This window comes from Symphalangus syndactylus, chromosome 15 (genome assembly GCF_028878055.3).
Source record: "Symphalangus syndactylus isolate Jambi chromosome 15, NHGRI_mSymSyn1-v2.1_pri, whole genome shotgun sequence".
Classification (NCBI taxonomy): Eukaryota; Metazoa; Chordata; class Mammalia; order Primates; family Hylobatidae; genus Symphalangus; species Symphalangus syndactylus.
Genome location: NC_072437.2, coordinates 7426069 through 7448381, shown reverse-complemented (window position 1 = coordinate 7448381; position 22313 = coordinate 7426069). Strand labels below are relative to the sequence as shown.

Sequence of the window (22313 nt, the reverse complement as noted above, 5' to 3'; positions counted from 1 at the left end):
CCCTGGGAAGAGGCGTCAGGACGCGCGGACACCTGCGGGGCGCGGAGCTCGGCGGACGCGGGAGGGCAGCACCACGGGCGGCAGGTGCGCGCGGGGCGGGGGCCTGGAGGGGGCGCGGGGGGTGACGGGAGGGGGCGCGGGGCGGAGCCGGGCAGGAAGCGTCGCGGTCGCTCCCGGAGCGGGGCCGTCTGCCCCGCGCCCCCCTTAGCCTGGCTGGGGACAGGCGCTGGGACCCGGCTCGCGGTCAGGGCGGCCTGGGATCGGCCCCCGCTGCCCCTGCCCAGCGTCCTGCGCTGGGAACTTCGAGGCGCCTGGGGGGCTCGAAATGGCAGTGGAGGAGCCCCCGGGAGTGTCCAGGCGCCCAGGCCCCTCCGCATTGTCACGGGGGTCCTCACACCCCGGCAGGTGTCACCCCCTGGACGGGCTTCTGCCGACGTTCCCTTGGGCACCTCGTAGGGCCACCCCGGGAGCTCTGCCCACCTCTACCTGCCAGAACGATGGGGGCCCAGTGTCCAGGACAGCGCCTAGGGACAGGGCTGGAGGGAAGGGTAGCCTGGGGTTCGGCTGGGGTCGGGCCCACACCTGGTGGCTGGGGACGGTGCTGGAGGGGAGGGTAGCCTGGGGTCGGGCCCACACCTGCATCTTTCATCTGCCTATTTGTCCCGGGCCAGCGTCCCCTTGGCCACAGGTCCCCAAACAGACTGCGGGAAGGCGGTGGAGTGCGGGCTGGGCGGACTCCTCCTAGGAGCTCCTTTTGACCTGGCTTGGTTGCCCTGGGCCCTCTGTGGCTCTTCTCCCAGCTGTGGGCCCCTGGCCTGGCTTCAGACCCTTATGTAGGATGCTGCGGGAGGGCTGGGCCAGAGGGGGCTCTGGAACCCAGGCAGGCTCACTCCCCGGAAACTCCCGCCCAGGGGCGTGGCCCGCATGACCCTCACAGAGCCGGGACCCTGAAGGGGTTAAGGTGGCCTGAGCCGCCCAGGCAGGATGTGCCCGCATGGCTGTAGGAGGCCCCAGGATGTGTGGCCACGGGGACAGACACGGCTGGCCACAAAAATAGAAGTGCAGTCCCCAGGGCTGCAGGCTGCAGAGTGTCAGTGTGGTCCCCTCCCTGGCAAGCAGGAGACCCACATGGCCAGGTGGGTACTGGATGCTGGGACTGAGGAGGAGCCTCTAGCCCTCCAGGGCTCCTAACATGCAAACTGTGGAGCGAGGGGTCCAGGGCTGGTCGTGAGAACGGAGTGCACACCCAGGCATTGCCTGAGTTCTGCAGCCTCCGTGGGTAGCTGGGGGGACGGGACCCCGGGACCCTGTGGAGCCCTCAGTCCCGGGGGGCAGTGAGGACTCTGGGGCGAGCTGGCAGCTAGGTAGGCAGGAGACCGGGGTTTTAAGCCTCCCTCAGGACCCTCCTTCAGCTCTTCCCCATCCTGTGGGGCCGGCCCCGCCCTCCCAGGTCCCAACTTCACCAGGCTGTGCAGGCGTCCTGGTGTCCCCGATTTCACCGGGCTGTGCAGGGGTCCAGGCGTCCCCGATTTCACCGGGCTATGCAGGGGTCCTGGTGTCCCCGATTTCACCGGGCTGTGCAGGGGTCCCGGTGTCCCCGATTTCACTGGGCTGTGCAGGGGCCCAGGTATCCGTGGCTCAAACTTCCACATTGGGTTTCCCCAAGAACCCCCCATACGTCTGTGAAATGAGGGGGCCCCTCCTTTGGAGGCCTCACAGAATTGCTGTGAAACCTGAGATTGTGGGAAACTGCTGGAATCTGTGAAGGGTCTGCAACATTAGAAGGTGGGCTTAGGAACCTACAGACTTTGGCAGGGACCCCGTGGTACCACCTCCCCCATCACTGTGCTGAATTCAGGGCCTGCAGGCACAGCCAGATGCAGAGGGGAAGGGGCACAGTCATCAACCTCACCAAGGTGATGAATTTGCTGCAAGATGAAAGGGCTGTGTGCAGCTTCACATCTGTCCTTCTCTGGAATTCAGGTCTCTTCACCGCCCCCCAAGGCCTCCTCCTGAGGTTTCCCTTTACCTGGTCCCTGAATGGGTGGTCCCAGTCAGCTCTGCTGTGGAGATGCACCCTTGCTCACATCGAGGACCCCAGGGAAGACTTTGACTGGAATCTGAACGTTTATCTTGGAAAAGGCAGCCTCTTGGTGACTCAAGGTCACTTCAGAAGAGAGGCCCCCTGTCTTTACAGCCATGTAATTTGCATTTGTAATGTGGTGGGAGAAGGCCTGGGATTGGCAGAGGGCATGGAGGAGATGAGTGGTGTAGACAGACTGGCCGAGAACGCCACCAGTTGGCAGCCTTTTGTCAGCAGTTGAGATGATTTGGGATCATTTTCAGAGGCTCCTGGAGCAGCCACCATGAGCACTGTGAGCGGAAGGATGGAGTTGTAAGGTTCTGGGTGCAGCCCACCTTTCTGTGCAGCCCACCCCGCTTCACTGTCTGCACTGGCTCCCAAGGACGCTGTGAGACTCTCATGTGGGAGGTGCACGGCTCTGGGCTGCATCTTGGTGGCAGGAGCCCTCTGGCATCCCAGTGCAGGTTCCTGGTTCCCACAACAGACCTTCCCGCCTCACGGAGGGAACAGGGCCCTGCGTCTGCGGCAGTTACTCAGTGGTGTTTCTAGGGTCCAACTTGAGTCATCAATGGATTCCCTATGGAGGGTCCTTCAGGGCACAGCAGGGCACTGGTCAGGGGCCATGCAGGCTGAGAGCCCACCCTGAGAGGAGGCCAGGCTGGCGGAGCACAGAGCCCCAGCTCAGAGTGCGGGTGGCAGAGTCCTTAGTGCGTGGCCAGCTGGAAGCGGCAGTGGCGCTTTGAGAATTTCAAGTCTTGTCTGGAGGCCTTGGTGGCCTGTGACTCACGTGGCCTGTTCATGGCAACCCCCGCTTTGGAAAAGCTACATCATGAGGGTTGCTCCTGGCTTCCTAAAGTGAACCTCTCCGAGCTCTCAGCCCACGGTAGGGTACGGGACACTATGGTCACCGAGAAGCTTTTGGACATCTGTGAGGGCCACCATCGTGAATGTGGTGGTCAGAAGCCCAGCATGAACAGACTCGGTGGAGCATCAGGGCTGCCCCAGCCAGCTCTGCGGGGTTCACAGGAAGCCCACTCCTCCTCCCCAACCATGCCTGGGATCTCCTCGGAACCCTGAAATGTCGTCCCCATGGGGTTCCACAGCAGGGACAATGATGGCTCAAGCGGCCATTGGAACCAGGGCTGGGAAGCTATGGGACGTCCCAGATGAAATGTAGGATGTAAGTCACTGTTGGGGGCCATGCAGCCCCACCTGTTGAGAAAGTGAAGGCATTACTGACATTTCCATCATGAGGTAAGGAAATCAAAGCAAATCTAGTGAGAAAGTGATACCGTGGAGACCAGAGAGGGTAACGGTGTTGTCTTCGAAGTCTCCATCTTCACTTTTCATTGATTAGAGAAACGGCAGAAAGAAAGCAGGACTGACTCCTGTGGGGACAGGCCCGCTTCTGTGTCCAGGTGGGCGGACTAGAGTGAGGTGGAGACGTGGCAGGTGGAGCCGTGGTGAGGGCAGTGCTGACTGGCAGTGGGGACTGGAGTGAGGGCTGCAGTCAGGGGTATTGGCGTGGCACCTGCTCTGTGCCAAGGCCCAGCTGACCTCTCACCCTGTGGCAGCAGAGACAGCCCTGGAGGTGCCCTGTGGCCCGTCCAGCCCCCGCCCCGGCCCCGGGTCGTGGCTTTGCAGCCTTCACTCTTTAGGGAAGCTCTCCCAGCTCCACCTGTCCTAGGGCCACAGCCTCCACCTCTACCCCACGCTATTATTAATACTGGCAATTTATGCTTGACGACATGGTGTCGTGAGTGGAAGCCGTGCAGCGGCGGCGGGGACCTTCCTATCTTTAGTGCCCAGTGCCTGGGATGGAACACACTGTGTGACCGCGAGCTCACTGCTTCCCCTGCATGTGTGGCTGATGTAAAGTCCGCCCAGTCCTCAGCGGCTTCCCCCAGCATGGACAGGTGCTCCACGGCCTCTGAGCCTCTCCGCGCTCTACCCAAGCTGGGTGCAGGGCGTGAGGTGGGTGCGTGTTTGTTTTGTTTGCTTGGAACCTGTGTGCAGAGGAGGCTGCCCACGCTGCTGCTGGGTAAAGGAACCATCCCCGTGAACCGAGCTCGGCAGGTGCTGGAACTGAGTCCAGGTCCAGCCTTTCACCACTGGCCACTCGCAGCCTCCCTCGGGCCCATCCTGCCAGACGCGGCAGCAGCAGGGGTAATGCCCACGGCCATGCAGGCCCTGCTCCTCCTGCCCCAGCGTCCTTCACTCCCCCGTGGTGCTCCCACCCCTGGGACCATCAGCACTCGCCTCCCCTCCTCCATTTGCTATTCGGCTGCCTGTGTCACCTCACCAGCTATTCAGGCTAGAAGCCCAGACGGCCTCCCTGCCCCCCAAGTCCCTGAGTCCCCAGCTACCATCATCTCCAGACTCTCCTTGTCCATCACACCCCTGCCTCCCACTTCCCTCCTGGGGATCCCTTCCCACCGGTCAGCGTCAGCTGCTCTCAGGCCCCGGGTGCCACTCTTGACCCTGAGCTTCCGCCCCTATCCTGCCTGACTTCTCGCCACCTGCTTCAGGCCCTGCACCCACCACCACCCCACCCTGTGCCCCTCCTGGGGAGCACTGGCAGGGCCCTCTCCCCCCATGCTGGGTCCGCCCCCGCTTGGTGGTGGCTGCTGAACGTGCGCAGAAGCTGGCTCTCCCTGGGATCCAAGCTCCTCGGGGACAGGAGCTGCCCTGATGTTTGTGTCCTCAGCACCTGCAGCAAACACAGTAGGTGCATCATCAACAAGGACCAGGCAAACGAGTCACAAAGCCGTGCTGACTTGGCTCTTCCGTGCTGCTGGGCTGAGTTCTAGCTGCCCGTGACTGTGCCCACATCTGCAGACAGATTTAATTCTGTGTGTGTGTGCGAGGCGCCTCACTCAGCCCAGGAAGCCCAGGAGGCCCAGCTCTCGGTTGGGCCTTCAGCCTTCGCTGCTGACGGCTTCTCGAGGCTTTGCTCAGGGGAAAGCAGAAGCTCCAAGGGCGGCGGTGCCTGTTGGGTGCCCTGTGGTCAGGCCGGTCTTGGGATTTTGAAGAGAACAGACGTGAACAGCACTGCGTCTGGCTTCGTCATCCATCCTCTCAGGGCAGGAAAGTCTGTTTTCTTGTCCTCGGGAAAACCCACTGCTGGAGAAATAGCAGTTTCCAGACTCTCTCTACCCAAGTAGCTTGGGGTTAACTCTGATGTCCTTCACCACGTGAGAGTTGTTGTCTGAAGCAGCTGGAGGAGTGAGATCCTAGAGGAAGGAGGAAGCTCTAAGCAGGGGCCACACCTGCGCCAAGACTCCTGGCCCCAGGTGTCCTCACACAACACCCAGGGGTCCTCAGGACCCCGGAGCTGACTGGCGCCTGCTGCAGAGGAGGACGGCCTGGACCTGCCCTGTGGAGGGAGGGATCGCTGCGCCCCTTTCTCCACCATGTCAGTGTGAAGGGCCGCGCGTGCCATCTGCAGCCTTCACTGGGTAAAAGTGAAGGTCACTCACCTGGATCTTTTCCACCGTACCTTGAGATCACGTGGTTAGGAATGCTTGCAGAGTCTTGCCTTGTAGGGGAGAGAAACAGCAGAACAGCCCCTTGGGTTGGTTTCAGGATGGGGAGGACATGGCCCTCATGCCTGGTGTCTGCAGAGCCCAGCTTGGGGAAGCGATTGCAGCCAGGGGCATAAACGTGACCGCTCACACCTGGCCTTTCATTTTCCCTTTTGGAGGTTTCAGATCACGATCAGCCTGCTCATGTTTGAAATTCTCTGAGCAGAATTTGGAAGAGAAAAAGGACAAAATAGTATTTTGCTTTTGTTTTTTTAACCGGGGACATTTTTCTTTCTACTTTTTAATCATTGAAATTAGATTTAAGCAATCAGAAAATAAGCCTTTAGACCTGCACCGGGTTGTCCTCAGGTCTGTGCCCCTCCCAGACCTTTCTGCAGAGATGAAGCAGGTGCCCGGACAAGGTGGTGGGCACAGCTGGGTCCCAGTGCCAGCCACTGAGGGTGGGCTTGAGACGCGCAGGCAGCCTCATGGCAGGCTCTGCAAGTCAGTTGGAGAACACGCCACACGAGCAGAAGACATGCACGAAAAACCACACAGGAGTCGGGACATGTAACAAGTTCTGAACAGTAGCAGCAAAGGGATGAGTTGAACACCGAGGGGTGAGTGTTTGTGAGGTGGTCTGGAAGGCCCGTGCCCTGATGAACACCGAGGGGTGAGTGTGTTTGTGGGGTGGGAGTCAAGGCTGTGGAGCTTGTGTGTTGGAGGAACAGGCAGGGGTGGAGAAGCACAGCCTCTGCTGTGAGGGGTGTGGGTGTGGCCCTGGTGTCCCCAGAGTGTTTGGGACCTGGACTGTGGGTTGGCGATGGGGATCGCCCTGTCCTGGGCAGGCTTCGTCCTTCAGGGCTCCATATGGTGGGGCAGTGGTTCTCGGGAGGGGCCTGCTCTCCAGGGCTGGTCATTGGTGTTTGCAAAGCTCCCTGGGGACTGACAGCAGCGGCCCTGAGAGCGCCTGTGGGGTGGTCTGGGCACCTGCAAGTCTGACCTGAGGGATGGGGATGGGGTTTAGCTGAAGACAATGAAAGGGGGAGATGTCCCAGCAGGGGCCTCCGAGTGGCTGAAGCAAGGATTTCAGGTTGGAGGGAGGCAGGTGGAATTTCCCCAGGGAGCTGAGGCCCAGGCAGCAGCAGAACTGGGCGACAGGATGCAGCGTCAACAGTGGCGTGGAAAGCGACATCCCTGGTAGAGCCAGCAATACCGTTTATTTTTTATTTTATTTTTTTCGAGATGGAGTTTCACTGTCGTGCCCAGGCTGGAGTGCGGTGGCGCAATCTCTGCTCACTGCAACCTCCGCCTCCTGGGTTCAAGTGATTCTCATCCCTCAGCCTCCTGAGTAACTGGGATTACAGGCGCCTGCCACCATGCCCAGCTAATTTTTGTATTTTTAGTAGAGACAGAGTTTCGCCATGTTGGCCAGGCTGGTCTTGAAATCCTGACCTGAGGTGATTCGCCGGCGTTGGCCTCCCAAAGTGCTGGGATTACAGGCGTGAGCCACAATACAGTTTATTTAAGTAAACTGTTGCCGTCTTTATTCCTAGGGAAGGGGTCCTGTGGGTGGGACGCCAACAGTGGGAAGTAGCAGTGAGCCATAAATGTGCTGAAAGGCAGCACGGAAAGGCACTGTAGGTCACCACCTGGGAGGGGGAGGGCTGCCAGCAAGTGACTCAGAGACTTCGGTTGGAAATGCAGCTACTAGTTTTCTCTTTACATTTAAGATTCTTCCCAAAAACTTCGTGTAAGTTTCTTTGCCACATTTTCAGTGAGGAATTATGCTTTAAAGTTTCTGGAACTCGGAGGACATTCTCTACTTAGGGAATTTAGAAATGTTTTTAGGTAATCTGAATAAGCAATCAGCACTGATTTTGAAAGTTTGCCAGTTCAGTGAATTAGATACTGAAACCTGGAGAACTAGGGACTTCTATGTCTTTGAAACAGGAGTCTAAATGTCAAGGGGAAAACCTCGGTTGTTGTTTTTTTTCTTTTCTTCAGCAGCAGAAGTCAATAATATGTTTTGCTCCTGCGACCCTTTATTCTGTGTCAGAGTTATAGAAGAAGGTTCCTTGTGTAAGTGAACCCTGATACAGTAGAAATTGACTGGAGAAGAATGAAGTTAGTTTCAAACGTACTATCTTCATTGCAGAATAAATACCACTGAAGGTTATAACTAGTTATTTCGGTTTTGTTCAAAGCAACCGTTCTTAAGTCTTTCTGCAGCATGACTTCATTGTGCTTTTAAAATCTTCTTTCTGCAGCCTCATGTTTGACTGTTGGAGATTTATCCTGTGCAAGAGACCTAGAAGCAACAGTTATTCTTCCCCACAACGACCCAATGAGGCCAAAAAGGAGGAAACGGATCACCAAATTGATGTGTCTGACATCATCAGGCTTGTTCAAGACACACCGGAGGCGACGGCCATGGCCACAGGTAGGCGGCTGGTGCTGCGGCCTCATTTGATTTTGCGGGTCTCACTACTGATCAGACCTGTGTTCTTTGCTATTCTGGTCCTTTTAGAGATTGACAAGGTTTAGATCCTGGGAATGCATGACCCCCCAGGTGGCAGGCTGTGGGAGGGGCTTCGAATGGGTTCACGTGGCTTTTACCTGCCCAGGTCCAAGTTGGGACAACTTGTGTCAAGATGTGTGGTCATTTATTTGACTTGGCATTGGCTATCTAAGTGAGTATTTTAAAATGAGTTTGGCTCCGGTTAGAGATCATGAGAAATGTTTCTTTGGGTTCCAAATAAGGCACAGTATACCTGAAGGGAACAATCTGTAGGCTTTGCTTCATTCTTTAGAAACAAAAGAGCTATTGTCTAAATTTGTATGTTTTCATATTAACATGGCAAAGCCTCAGCTGGTCTCCAGACCAGTGCCCCTGCCTGCGTGTCTGGAATTGGCTGCACCCCGAGGTGACAGCTGGGCAGGCCTGGGGTGTGAGTGGCCTCTCCAAGCTCAGCCTGACCTCCTGATCCAGGCCAGGCAATGCTTCTCTCTCCAGCCCCTGCCTGTCTGAATGTTCTGCATGTGTTTTCTAACCTGAGCAAGGGGCTGAGTTCTCTATTCCTAGTTTTGCCTGCATTTAATTATTTTTTGCCATTTCTTCCCAAATTGCTTCCAAAAGTCAAGTTTTCACTAGACAAAGCCAGTATGGGCACTTGCCACCAAGGGCAGGCGTGAATTTGGTGGCCCGGTGCTGGCCTGGCATTGCAAAATCCATCCTGTGGCTGGACAAGACGTGCAGGCTTCCAGCGCCGATGGGGTGGCCACTGAGCTGAGGAGGGATTTTGACGATTCTGCTGCCTGCTCTAAATCTGGTGCTTTTCTGGGCCTTGTCCTGAGCTGGCATTTGCACTGATTAGTGGAGTCTTGGGAGTTGCTGGGTCAAGGCATCATTCTGAGACTTTCGAGTTGTGAGTCCATCCTGTCCCCATGCCACGGCCGCTGCCCTGAGGGCTGGTGCCTGGGGATTCCGTCCTGTTTCATGTCTTCAGGTGAGAACCGCCCTGGCCCTGTCTTCAGAGCTCAGCTGTGTGTGTCTGCTGCTGTAGAAAGAGATTCCACCTGGTGATTGCCGCGTGTCTATGGTTCCCTGGCCCAGTGGTTCTGGGCCACAACTTGTGTAGACTCCTGCACTTGGAAACGCAGGTGTTTGTTTAGAGCTGGCTGGCTGGGGGGCTGTGTTTCGGTGTGGTCACCCCAGCCAGGGTATTTGCTTAGTTTTGTGGGATTAAGAATTTGATTTCTGTCACTTCCCTTGTCAGTGACTGTCACGAATGACAGGCTGAAGACTGAGCCTCTTGGGACCTCTCCCGGACTGAGAACCAGGTGCTCTCATTATTCCCTGGCACAGCGCCTGCTTCTCTGGGATGTACACACCCGAGAAACCCTGTGAGCGAGGAGACAGCTACTTCTACAAGAGCGAAGCGGGGCTGTCAGGACAGGGCTGCACACGGCTTAGCTGTTGTGCAAGGGGCTTCAGAAGAGGGCAGGAGGGGCTACTTAGCGCCTGCAGACAGCTGGCTGCCCTGACCTCTGCAACTGGAAGGTCACTGAGTCTTCCTGCGCTCAGCTTGGCTGTGAATTAACTGCCTTTGGCTGCTCAGAACCTGGCTGTGGTCGGCACTGGTGCCTTTCCCTGAGCACCCAAGTCTTGCGTGGACCAGTTCTGGGGACTGAGGGAGCTGGCTGCGGTTAGGGTTAGGGTTAGAGGTTAAGGTTAAGGTTAGGGTTAGGGTTAGGGGTTAGGACTGGGGTAGGGGTAGGTGTTAGGGGTGGGGTAGCGTTTGGGGTAAGGCTGATTTAGGACTAGGGTTAGGGAACCCTCACAACTGAACCAAGTGCTCCTGTTATTTCTCAATGTACTGAGCTCTCCCAGGTTCAGGACTGTGTCGGGGTCCACCGTGCACCGGCCGTGGAGCAGAGCCTGGACCCATGCTCTGGCTTTGTTCCTGCCCCTGCCGTCCCCACAAGCTTGGGCGGGTCGAGAAGCCTCTGCACTGTGGACAGCAGTAGCATCCAGGCAGCTGCTGTGAGGAGCCCAGACATGTGGCTGGTCAGAGCACCCACTCAGCAAGCCGTGGCTCTTAATAATGTCACATCTGACTTCTTCCTCCTCTAACTCGCAAAACCGCTCTGATCCCTGAGTCCTGGAGGCCCAGGGCTTGCTTTACCAAGAAAGCCCTTTAGGCAGCTTCCCTCCAACCCTGGACTCCAGGGGATTGGAAGATAATCCGCTTAGAGTTCTGAGCGGTGAAGCCCTTCTGGCTGTCCTTGCCTTGTCTGCTCTGTGGAAAGAGAAGCGTACTGTGTGGGCTGTGGCCTGCGGGAGAACCACACTCGGCTCTCAGGCCCTGCCTGCACCACACCTGCTCTGTCTCCAGGTCACCCGGGGCCTTGGCAATGTCCTAGCCCAGCTGGCTGGAGACCCTTTGTGGTGATGAAACCTGTTTGTATTGAACAATTTTGAAATCAGTAATAGTTTTTTTTTTTTGTCATAAAATAGACACCCATGAAATTTATCATTTTAACTACTGTTAAGTGTAGAGTTCCCTGGTATTAAATATACCCACACTGTTGTACAGCCATCACCAGCGTCCATCTTCAGAACTTTCGCATCTTCTCTGAAACTCTGTCCCCATTAAGCACCCACTCCCATTCCCCTTGTTGGAAAGAAGAACTTGGAGTTGCAAAGAAAACGAGCACTTAAATAATGGATTTCTCAACAAGGCAAATTTACTTCTGCAGAAGGGTGCTGCTCGCTCTTCTGGTTGCTGCAAAAGCACACCGAACAAAGAAGGAAAGGGGTTTTTATCCCTAACGCGGTCAGTCCCTGCTACTGTGTCCAGTCCCCACTGGCTGGAGTCAGACCACACAATCTCAGCTGATCCCAGTGGCTACTTCAAGGAGCAGGGTTGGGGGCTACAGCAGTGGGAAGAGCAGTTTCAGAACTAAAGACACCAAATAAGGAATAGATGTGGGTTGTTACAGATTGGGAATGGATGTGGGTTACAGACTGGGAATGGCAGGAAGGTTGTTTACCGTAACTAGGGGCAAGGAGGCAAGGAAGTTAGGCTTTGAACAGAGGACAAACAACAAGGGAGTTGAACAAGGGGAACTTTGAAGAGGAACTCGCTGTATCCAACACCCCAGCCCCCAGCCCAACACCCACCATCCTACTTTCTTTCTCTATGAAATTGACAACTCTAGGGACCTTATGTAACTGGAGGTTATTACACTGGGCATAACGTTCTGAGGTTCATCTGCGTTGTACCGTGTGACATAATTTCCTTCCTTTTTAAGGCTGAGTAATATTCCATGGTGTGGGTGGACCACATTTGTTTCTTCACTCGTTCATCCATGGACGTTTGGGTCACAGCCGCCTCTGCTATTGTGAATAATGCTCCTGTGAACACGGTGTGCAAATACCCGTGCAGGCTCCTACTTTCAGGCCTTGGGGTTGCCTCCCCAGAAGTGGAATTGCCGCATCATGCAAGTATTTATTTTGAAACCACGATAGAAGGTGACTCCCCCTGGTTCTACCTTTGTTTTCCTGCTAGGCACTGAACAGCATCCTGTCCAACTTCCCTGTTCTCAGTCAACAGACACTGGTCTTTGAGAAGGTCACAGGAGGCCTGGGCCCTGCTTGGTAAACATTGATGAGCTTATTTTCCAGCTCGCTCGGTGCGATCTGAAGCTGCTCTGTTTGCTCTTGCTTTCCTTCAGGCTTCTTCATTTCAGTGAAGTCTGAAATGAAGTCACCACGTTGTTTCAGTGACTCTGCGATTAACTGTTTCACAGTCAGCTATGGAAGGGCCTCTAATCCGAGGGGACATGCTGCAGACAGGCCTCCTCAGGGCTCCTGCCTGAGCCTGCAGCGTTCTGTAAGCTGACTCACTCCACTGAAGGTCAGCTCTCACAGCTGTGCTGCAGGATTTGCAGGTGCATGGGGAAGGCGTGGCCAGCATCAGCTCCCTGTGGCTTCTGGAGCTCACCCTCTGCAGGGCGTGTCTTACTGAGAACGGCAGGTGCCCACAGGAACATGCACACATGCGTATGTACACACACGGTGCATTTCCATGGGGTGCCTATGGAGCTTGCCTGACTCTCCTCTCCCTGGCAGTGCTTCCCTGTGAAAACACCAGCGCTCGCTCTGCTGTGAGTGTGTGGCCTTGCTCTTGAGTGGTGCGCAATGCGTTCTGGCTCTGGTGGGCCAGGTGAGAGCAGAGGCCTGGGAACATGTTGCTCAGCCTCTTTGGAAGGACCGCTATCATCTTAGAATTGAGGGTGAGAGAGCAAGAGGATTCGCCCACAACTTCCTTGTACAGCAGAGGTGAGGGGCCCCCGGCACAGGCGAGCACCTCTAGCTTTAGGGTGGCTTGCGGGGCCTCCTGTTAGAAATTCCATCTATCCCCATTGGTCAGTGGTGTCTTTAAAGATGCCAGTGATTTTCATCCCAGCAAACCTTTGAGCATCACACTGTTCAGGTGCTGGGCAAAGCTTTGAGGATAAAAGAACAAATGGAAGACAATCCCTGACTTGGGCTTAGGGTGAAGAAGAGCAGCACAGAAACAGACACATTTGCCACCTTGGGTGCTGTCGCAACGTTGCTGTTTCTATGTCAGAAGCCTTGGAGCATGGATGATTCCATGGCTGGACCTAATACTTCCATGCTTTATGGTAGGAGATTACACAGGATTCTGAGGGGGGACCTCGTCTCCACCTGGGGACAGGCAGGAGGGTTGGGAAGCACTTCGGGAAGGACCAAGACTTGCCCCAGCCTTGAGAAGTGATGGGGCTGCAGCATTCAGATATGAGTCTCACAGAGGGGTTTGCAGAAACAATTATCTGGAACTGAAAATGTACTTTGGGGAAGGGGAAAATGACCACAGGAAACAGATACTTGGAAGGAAATCGGCTTTTTGGCTATCCAGTGTTTCTGGCATGGGTCACAGTCGCGGCTTGGTGGAGAATGGCTGAATCCTCGCAACTGTGGCCTTTGCAGGGGCTGTAGTTGTGCATTCGTGAATCTGACGAGGGAAGATGTGTTTCTTCACAGCTTCAGGCTTCTTCTGTGGTTGGGCGCTAGCTGTTGTATGCTGATGGGCTGGTTTCTCTTGGCCCACAGAAAATGTTCTTTAATAATTTGGTAGACTCTGGACTTGAAACTTCCTGTTCTTCATGCAGTTCTCAAAGCTCATGATTTTCTTGGGAGATTCATTGTTTTCTCCTTGCATGCCATTTAGTGTTGCAGAAAACACCTCTGAGAAAAGGCAATCTCAGCAGCATGCCATGTTAAAGAACGGCGCATGTTGGGAGAATGAGCACCCACCGCTCTCTCCACTCATCTTTTCTTTATAGTTCTGTGAGTCTCGAGTGAGATGGCCTCTGAAGATGAACATGTTGTTTGTGGAAATGGTACTTGCAGTGTGGCTGTCAATGATTAACTTCTTGTTTTCAACCTTTCCTGATTCCTCAGCATCTTTCTACTTGGCCTTTGTGTATTACTCAGGAAGCTGGCAGGAATTCCTAATTTTTTTAAGGACATATGTTCAGTGCATAGGAACCTCCAGACATTTGGGAACGAGTTGTGTTACTGGTTAATGTTGGAAGCGTGGCTGGTATCTGCTCATGTCCAATGCCAAGGGTGTGGGCAGTTTCCCAAGGCCAGGTAAGCTGCCAGCATGGGGGCACAGGTGCTCTGACTCACCAGGGCTCTCGTGTTAGGGGGATGGGGTGGACCACCGCCCCAGCTTGAACAGGGGTCCTCTGGTCTCCTGAGTGCCCTCTTATACAAGGGTGCCTAAATGGACTGTTCTGAATGGAATTGGCTGGAGTATTTTTCATCTTTTAATTAAAATGGATGTGACGTATTGCCTGAAACCAGGAATAACTGTTCTGAGCTGCTGGAGAGACTCCTCAGGTAAACAGAAGGTGTCTGAAGACAGCAGGCAGCTTCTCTCCCAAAAGCCCCTTCTCAGAGCCAGAGCCGCTTCTGCACGCCCCAGAGCACACATGATTCTGTGAGTCTTTTATCAGAAAGTTAGGGGTTTTCTGCCTAACTGCGTGCTCTACAATATGTGCTCTATGATTAAAGTCAGATTTCTCCTCTGAAGAAACTGTGTTTGACATGACAGAATCAAAGGCAAGCATCACTAGTCACCAGCGCATCAGACACAAACGCCAGGCTCGTGTTTTTTGTTTTGGTTTGGTTTGGTTTTTTTTTTTTTTTTTTTTTTTTTGAGACAGAGTCTTGCTCTGTCACCCAGGGTGGAGTGCAGTGGCGTGATCTTGCATCCTCCACCTCCCGGGTTGAAGCAATTCTCCTGCCTCAGCCTCCCGAGTAGCTGGGACTACAGGTGCATGCCACCACAACTGGCTAATTTTTGTATCTTTAGTAGAGACGGGGTTTCACCATGTTAGCCAAGATGGTCTCAATCTCCTGACCTCGCGATCCGCCTGCCTCAGCCTCCCAAAGCGCTGGTATTACAGGTGTGAGCCACCACGCCCTGCCCATGCTTATGTTTATCCATGCTGCTCTCGGCTTTGCCGAGGGGATGATCTGGGTAAGAGGATTCACTTGGTTTGAACTGTTCCCACTGCAAAGAAATTCTCTCCCTCCCGCTTGCCTCATCCGCTTCTGGGTTAAGTCCAGGACTGGCAAAAACACTGCCTGTTCCCGAGGGAGCTCCTGTAACCAACCTCTCCCCAGATGTCTAATCCCTCGCTTGTGATTCCAGCAGAGGTCTCGGCATCTCGTCCACAGTGATCTGGTGTCCTGCCGGTCTCGGGAGGCACTCGGCAGTGTGAGCACATCCTTCACCTCTGTGTCTACAGACCTGGCCTCCCTGCCCAGCATGGGTTGAAGCCGGGCTAAGGCGTTGATCCCAATGGGCCGTCTGCAGGGGTTTGGGGCAGGCCTGAGCATTCACCCCAGCGTCCTGTGCAAACGTCTTCATCAGGAGTGCGCTTGGGAGGTCCTACACTAGCGCAGAGGGTGGGCAGCCAGTGGATCTGTCAACTTGAATGCAGGTAGTACTCAGTGGCATTTGGAGGAGAGTCTAGTAACCAAGAGGATGAATCTCTTTGAAGGATCTGATGGAAACAAGAAATGAAGAGGGTTTTTGTTTTGTTTGTTTGTTTGTTTGTTTTATGAGACAGAGTCTTGCTCTGTTGCCCAGGCTGGATGGAGTGCAGTGGTGCAATCGCAGCTCCTTGCGGCCTCCACCTCCTGGGTTCCAGCGATTCTACTGCCTCAGCCCCCAAGTAGCTGGGATTACAGGCATGCACTTCGACACCCCGGCTAATTTTTGTATTTTTGGTAGAGACGGGGTTTCACCATGTTATCCAGGCTGGTCTCAAGCTCTTGACCTCAAGTGATCCACCTGCCTTGGCCTCCCAAAGTGCTGGGATTACAGACATGAGCCACTGTGCCTGGCCAAGAAATGAAGAGATTTTACTACCTGAACCTTAAAACTGTTCCTGAGAAATCACCAAGAAGACTGACCAACAAATGAAAACCTGGAAAAAAAATTGCAGCAAAGGATAGATATTTATCTATGCATCTTTCTTACATAGCAGAGTGAAAAGGAGGCACACGTTCATAGAAAGTGAATATAAAGCCTGCACAGAAATAGTCTGACCTGTTCAGTTTAAAGAAATGTAATGCTGACCACAAGGTCTCTTTCTCGTTCCATTTTTATGGCCAAAAATTCCAAGCCTGCTGGTAGGAATGCCAGTCCTTATCGATATACTGGAAAACAATTGATGTCAGTAAAAGTCTTCAAATATTTTTAGTTTTCATCAGCAATGTTCACTTCTAAGAATTTAAACGAATAAAATGATAAAAATATTGTCACAAACATGAACAAAGGTGATCATCACAGCCGTTATTTATAATTATGAACACTTGCAGGAAGGCAAAATTACAGCAGGAGGGGTTTGGAAATGATTTAGTTGTTGAGATCGTAATTCTCCCTGGCACATCTTACACTATAATAAGTGAAATTGCCAGTTGTAAAAACGATACACAGTCTTCAACTTTGTAAACACCAAATATGTGCAGTTTTGTAAAAGACTTAAGATATGCACCTAAATATAAATGTTTTTAATCATACATGTGCCATTTGTTGTTCTTTTTGTTTTTCTGCATGAGGAAACCTTCTTATCTCTGTCAGAATAAATGTTTCTTAGAACAGGAAATTAGACTGAAAACAAGTAGGCACGAGGGGGGCTCGGGCTTCCTGCCCCCCGGTCCCCTGGTTTGCTGCTGACGCTAGTGGAGAGCTCTTCTCGCCTTCACCTTCCTGGTGGCTGTCTCCCCGGGACTGTGCCACTGGTGACCTGGGGGTGTTAATTACCTAACACTTTTCAAGGGGAAAATATTTCGTAGGAGAATTCGTCTGAAATTCTGCTGGAGGCACCTTGGAGAAACAGCTGCGTGTAAATAAAGCCGCAGCCAAAACGCAGGCCAGGGGGCCGAGCACTTTCCCAGAATTTGGGGGGTGGGGCTGACTCTCGCGCCCCTGCCCTGGGACCTGGCCGCTCCCTGGCGTCAGCTGGTGCAGTGCATGATGATGGAGCTGGTGTTGAACCCCAGCGGGTCTTTGGGAGCTTGTCCTGGCGGTGGGTAGCGAATGCCAAGGCCCCCTCAGGAGCCTAAGCCCAGCTTTATTTTCCATACCAGGTCAGTGACTCCAGGAGACCCAGAGCTTGGTCTGGTCAGAGGTGATGGCCAGAGGGGGCCCGTTTGCAATGTCCCACGGCCAGGATGGGTCTGGCTGGCCGACCCCCGTGTCTACACATGTAGCCTTAGGTCCCGGGGTCTGTCTGCGGCTCCGCCCAGCACCATCCATGCAGGGTGTAGACCCAGACACTCTCCTGCCTCGTGTCTGCTCCGCCCAGCCCCTCGTCCTGTGCGCCCACCAGGTTCTTCTCTCCCAGCGTGGCCGCCATGTTGGCCGTGATCCCTGGATCCTGCCTGCTGCAGGCTCCTCTGGGAATGGCCCGCCCACCATGCTCCTCTGAAACCCTCCCTCACTTCCAGAGACCTGGGACCCGGCCTCACCCAAGCCCCTGCTGTGGTCACCCGGGCTGCAGGCGTCTTCTCGGGTGTCTCAGCCGTGGGCCTGGCACGCCCTTCTGTCTTTATCTCCTTCCTGAAGGCCGAATGTGCGGTGGGCCTGTGCCAGCCTTTGCTCACAGAATACCCAGGACCTCACGCGGATGCGCCCAGCAACGATTTCTTCCGTCTTCCTCTCTTCCGACTTCTTTCCTTCTAGGAGCAAATGTGATCTTTGATCACCGGGTTTTCCCTAAACATTACTGAGCTGTGTCATCATAACTTAGACTTCAGGTACCTCAAGGAAAAGAGGTTCTGTTTAGCAGCAGAGAAGAAAAAGGCTACATGCAGGCTAAGTGGCTAATCCGCCAAGAATAGGAATGAGATGAACTTTGAATTCTTTTTAAAAAGAAAAAACAATGTCTTCATTGAGTGAGTTCCACCCCACCCTCACCAAGAGTCACATGGCCGGGGAGGTGGCCGTGCATGTGGCCCAAGTCCCTTGTTCTGTGAAGTTGCCCATCCCCAGGCCCAGCAGTCGCATCCTCGAGAGTGTCAGTTAACATGTGCCTCTGTCCCCTGTGTTTAGTTTATTCAGAACCTGAACCAGCTCCAGGAGGGCACCTTTCTCTTCAGGCAATTTCAGAGTGGTGCTCTCCATCGTGGGAGCCGGTGATGTCTGGGTGTGAGTGTCCGGGGACATTGGCAGCCAGGGGTCGTCGTTGCTTAGATTTATTAATTTATTCTTTTTTTTTTTTTTTTTTTTTTGAGATTGAGCCTCGCTCTGTCACCCAGGCTGGAGTGCAGTGGTGCAATCTGGGCTCACTTGCAACCACTGCCTCCTGGGTTCAAGCAATTCTCCTGCCTCAGCCTCCCGAGTAGCTGGGATTACAAGCACATGCCACCACACCCGGCTAATTTTTATATTTTCAGTAGAGACGGAGTTTCACCATGTTGGCCAGGCTGGTCTCGAACTTCTGACCTCAGGTGATTCACCCACCTCAGCCTCCCAAAGTGTTGAGATTACAGGTGTGAGCCACCACACCTGTCCAATTTATTCTTAAGAGTTGCAAATGTTCTCATTCTGTCATTTCTTTTTTATTTATTTGCTAGAAGTCACCTAATAAATATCCCCATATATATTTTATGTTCTTCTTTTCTTATATAAATGGCTTGTGTCTTTGTCTCTGTGTGGCTGTGTGTGTATCGTGTGTCTGTGTGTGTGTCTGTGGTGTATCTCTGTGTGTGTATGGGGTGTGCCTGTGATTGTGTGTGTGTCTGTGGTGTATCTCTGTGTCTGTATGTATGGGGTGTGTCTGTGTGTGATTGTGTGTGTATATGGCAAACCCAGAACAGAACATTATCACTCAGCTCACCTGGCAAAACAAAAAGCTTTCAGAGAGATGTGTGGCCATCATGATGTCTCAGCTGCAGGCATGTTTCAAAGTTACCTGTTATGTTTGATGCAGCTGGCACCTTTCTTCTCGGGGACAAATGTGATCTTTGGTCATTGAGTTGAGAATGAGTTTACTCAATAATTTAAAAATGCCTCGGTATGGGAGGATGGGCTGCTGGTAACCATTTGTGGCAAATATGCATTGCCTTTTCCTCCTTCAGGTGCATGGGGCAGGCTGCATCTCTGCACGTCCATTCGTGGGTCAGTCTGTCCTGCCACCTCCCTTGCCCCAGTGCTTAGTGCCCTGTGTGGCTCACGGCTGCCCCAGGGATGCTGGGGAAGGATTCAGCCCAACAAAGATTCGTTGACGTCCTCTCATTGTGTGCTTTTAAAAATGTATTTAATTTTGCACTCCATTTCATACAACAGGTGCACATTTAAAACATTTATTTTTAAACAGCCCTGTCTTCTCAGCACTGCAGACTATTTCTCGCTCACTTGACAGGCAGACGTTGGGACTGTGTTCTTTTCCTGCCAAGAATCCATCAGCCCCCCAATGCCTGTACCTCGAGTCCAGATTCCTTAGTGTTGCGTTGGGATGTAATTCCCTGTTAGCATCTCCAGCCCCTTCTCCCCCTGTGAGCCAGCCTAGGTTCTTTTGTTTTTCCTTTCTTCCCTGTTTTCCTTCTTTCTTTTTTGGGTTTGTAATAAGTAATATACAGTTTTGTGGTTAAGAAATCAAAATAATAAAGAAGATACGGGTTGAGGATTCTTGCTCTGCACTGGTGGTCCTTCCGCCAGGACCTGGTGCGTCCCCCAAGAGGGCCTTGCCACACGCGAGCTGACACACACGTTCACACTTTCCTCCTGTTTTGTACAAAAGGTAGCACATGGTAAATAGCGTCTGCACGCTTCTCCTCTCGCTCTGTCTTGGGGACTACTCCACATCCGTGGAGAAGCAGCATCCTTATTCTTTTGCACAGTGGGCAGTGGCTACACTGTATTCACCTGTCTCTGCTGACGGGCACTATTGCAATGGTGCAATTAATAACCTAGTATACATGCCCTTCAGCGTGTGTACTGGTGGATGGATTTCACATTCCCAGAGGCTGAGTGAAAGAATAAAGGCCTTTTGACAGTATTCCTCAGGTATTCACACACTCGCTCTGTGAGCCACGTGATCACGGGAGCGGCTCCCTGCAGAGGTGTCTGATGGGAGAGGCTGATGTCCTTGTCTGATGGTTGCTCCAACCTGAGAATGGTGAGCTGCCCTCTCGGTGCAGACTTTCATCACTTGCATCTCATGTGTGAGATTGAACTGCTGCTCATTTATATCTTTGTTTGCCCATATTTTAGCTGGATTGCTAATCTTTTAATGTTTTCTAGGCGCTTTTCATAAATTAGGGAGTTTAGCTGTAGTGATTTGAGTTGAAAGTATTTTTTCTCAAATCGTCACTGTCTTGACTTTCCTTTTTTTTTTCTTTTGCCACTTAAAATATGTAGTTGAATCTCAGTATTTGGGGGCTTCTGGATTTTGAGTCATAGTTGAAAAGGTCTTCCTATTCTGAGGTTATAAAGGAATTCACCCATTTTTTTCCTAGTATTTTATTTCCATTTAAACTTTTGACCCACTTGGATTGATTTTGTTGTATGGTGTCAAGTATGGATCCAAGTTTGCTTTTCTGACCTGGAGATCCTAACACCGTTTATTAAAATCATCATGTTGGCCGAGTGCGGTGGCTCAAGCCTGTAATCCCAGCACTTCAGGAGGCTGAGGTGGGTGGATCACAAGGTCAGGAGATCGAGACCACCCTGGTTAACACGGTGAAATCCTGTCTCTACTAAAAATACAAAAAATTAGCCGGGCATGGTGGCAGGCACCTATAGTCCCAGCTACTCAGGAGGCTGAGGCAGGAGAATTGCTTAAACCCGGGAAGCGGAGGTTGCAGTGAGTCGAGATTGTGCCACTGCACTCCAGCTTGGGTGACAGGGCAAGACTCTGTCTCAAAAAAAAAAAAAAAAAAAAAAAAAATCCATGCTCACTACACCCATCAGCAGTTGCCACCATTAAAATAGATTGAATTTTCATACGTATTTGAGTCTGTTTCTGGACTCCCTGTTCTGTCTCGTTTCTGCTTGCCTTCCATTTTCCCACACCCGCTACTTTAATTAATGGGGCTGGTGGTCTCGTTTCACTGCTGTCCTTGGTAAGAGCTTCCCTGGACACTCTTGCTAGTGTACCTTTTCCTAGGAACCAAAGTTCCTGTTATCTGATTACATGATTGTGTGAACAAATCTGCAGATAATCATGTTTTTCTTTCTTGTCAATTTTTGTGCTTCCCATCTCGTCCCCTGAGTGGATTGCCCAGCATCTCCCGGACGTGATTAAATAGTAATGGTGATGTTCAGGCTTGGTGATCCTGCCTTCTGTAATATCCCTATTCAATATTATACTGGCCTTCAGGCTGAGATGAGTACTTTGTTGTTTTTTCTTTTTTTAATTTTTTAAAAATTAAAAACAGGCCGGGCGCGGTAGCTCACACCTGTAATCCCAGCACTTTGGGAGGCCGAGGTATGTGGATCACGAGGTCAGGAGATCGAGACCATCCTGGCTAACACAGTGAAACCCCATCTCTACTAAAAATACAAAAAAAAAAAAAAAAAAAAAAAATTAGCCAGGCATGGTGGCGGGCGTCTGTAGTCCTAGCTACTCAGGAGGCTGAGGCAAGAGAATGGCGTGAACCCGGGAGGTGGAGGTTGCAGTGAGCTGAGATTGCGCCACTGCACTCCAGCCTGGGGGACAGGGCGAGACTCTGTCTCAAAAAAAAAAATTTTTCCCCGTATTTATTGAGTGATAATGAATGGGTAACTATTGTCTGTATTTAAGGTGCACCACGTGGTGTTTGGATGTATGTTTGCACCGAAGCAATGGCCATAGTGAAGGTAATTAACATGTCCGTCACCTCACATGGGTACCATTTGTGTGTGCAGTGAGAACACTTAAGATCTACCCTTAGCCAATTTCAGATATACAATACTTTATTGTGAACTACAGTCACCAGGCTGAGCATCACACCCCAGAACTCATTCATGAGATGGGTACTTTAGTGTAAGATCACATTCGACTACCCACCAGTGTCCTTCATTGAGTGTTTTAAAAATCGAGAATAAATGTTTAATTTAACAAATGTTTCTTCAATATCTGTGGAGATAATCATCACATTTTTATTTAGGTATGACATGATGATGCATTACATTCGTGAATATTCCTATGTTTAATCCCCTGCAACATTCTTGCTGTGTTCCTGGCGTAAAGCCCGCCAGTCATGACATCACCCTTGGGATATGACGCTGGATTCTGTTGGATGTTTGTCCTTTCCTTCCTGCCTTCCTTCCTTCCTGCCTTCCTCCCTCCCTCCTTCCCTCCCTCCTTCCTTCCCTCCTTCCCTCCCCTCCCCTCCCCTCCCCTTCCTTCTTTCCAGTTTGATTTTTATATATAATACGTCCTGTGTCAACTAAGAGTCAAGCTCTGTAAAATATTTAAAGAGGTTTATTCTGAGCCAAATATGAGTAACCAAAGCCTGTGACACAGCCCGGGTCCTGAGAACATGTGCCCAGGGTACTTGGGTCACAGCTTGATTTTATGCATTTCAGGGGAACAGAAGTTACAAGCAGACTTCAGTCAATACGTGTAAGGTATACATTGGTTCTGTCCAGAAAGGTAGGACAATTCGA

General features: G+C 52.3%; 1 protein-coding gene across 11 annotated transcripts in view; it reads left to right on the top strand.

The window, feature by feature from the left end:
* MCF2L (MCF.2 cell line derived transforming sequence like) overlaps positions 1-22313 on the top strand; it is a 204822-nt gene continuing 182509 nt past the window's right edge. For 8 of the 11 annotated variants that reach the window (XR_010115889.1, XM_055245320.2, XM_055245319.2 and 5 more), the window contains exon 1: positions 7878-8050. Coding sequence is in view for 10 of the 11 variants with exons in the window: in XM_055245320.2 (XP_055101295.2) it covers positions 7882-8050 (169 nt within the window). In the remaining variant the exon portion in view is untranslated. Of the gene's footprint in view, positions 85-7759; positions 7783-7877; positions 8051-22313 lie in introns of those variants that run through there. The other 3 variants (XM_063618534.1, XM_063618550.1, XM_063618535.1) reach the window with 3 other exon arrangements.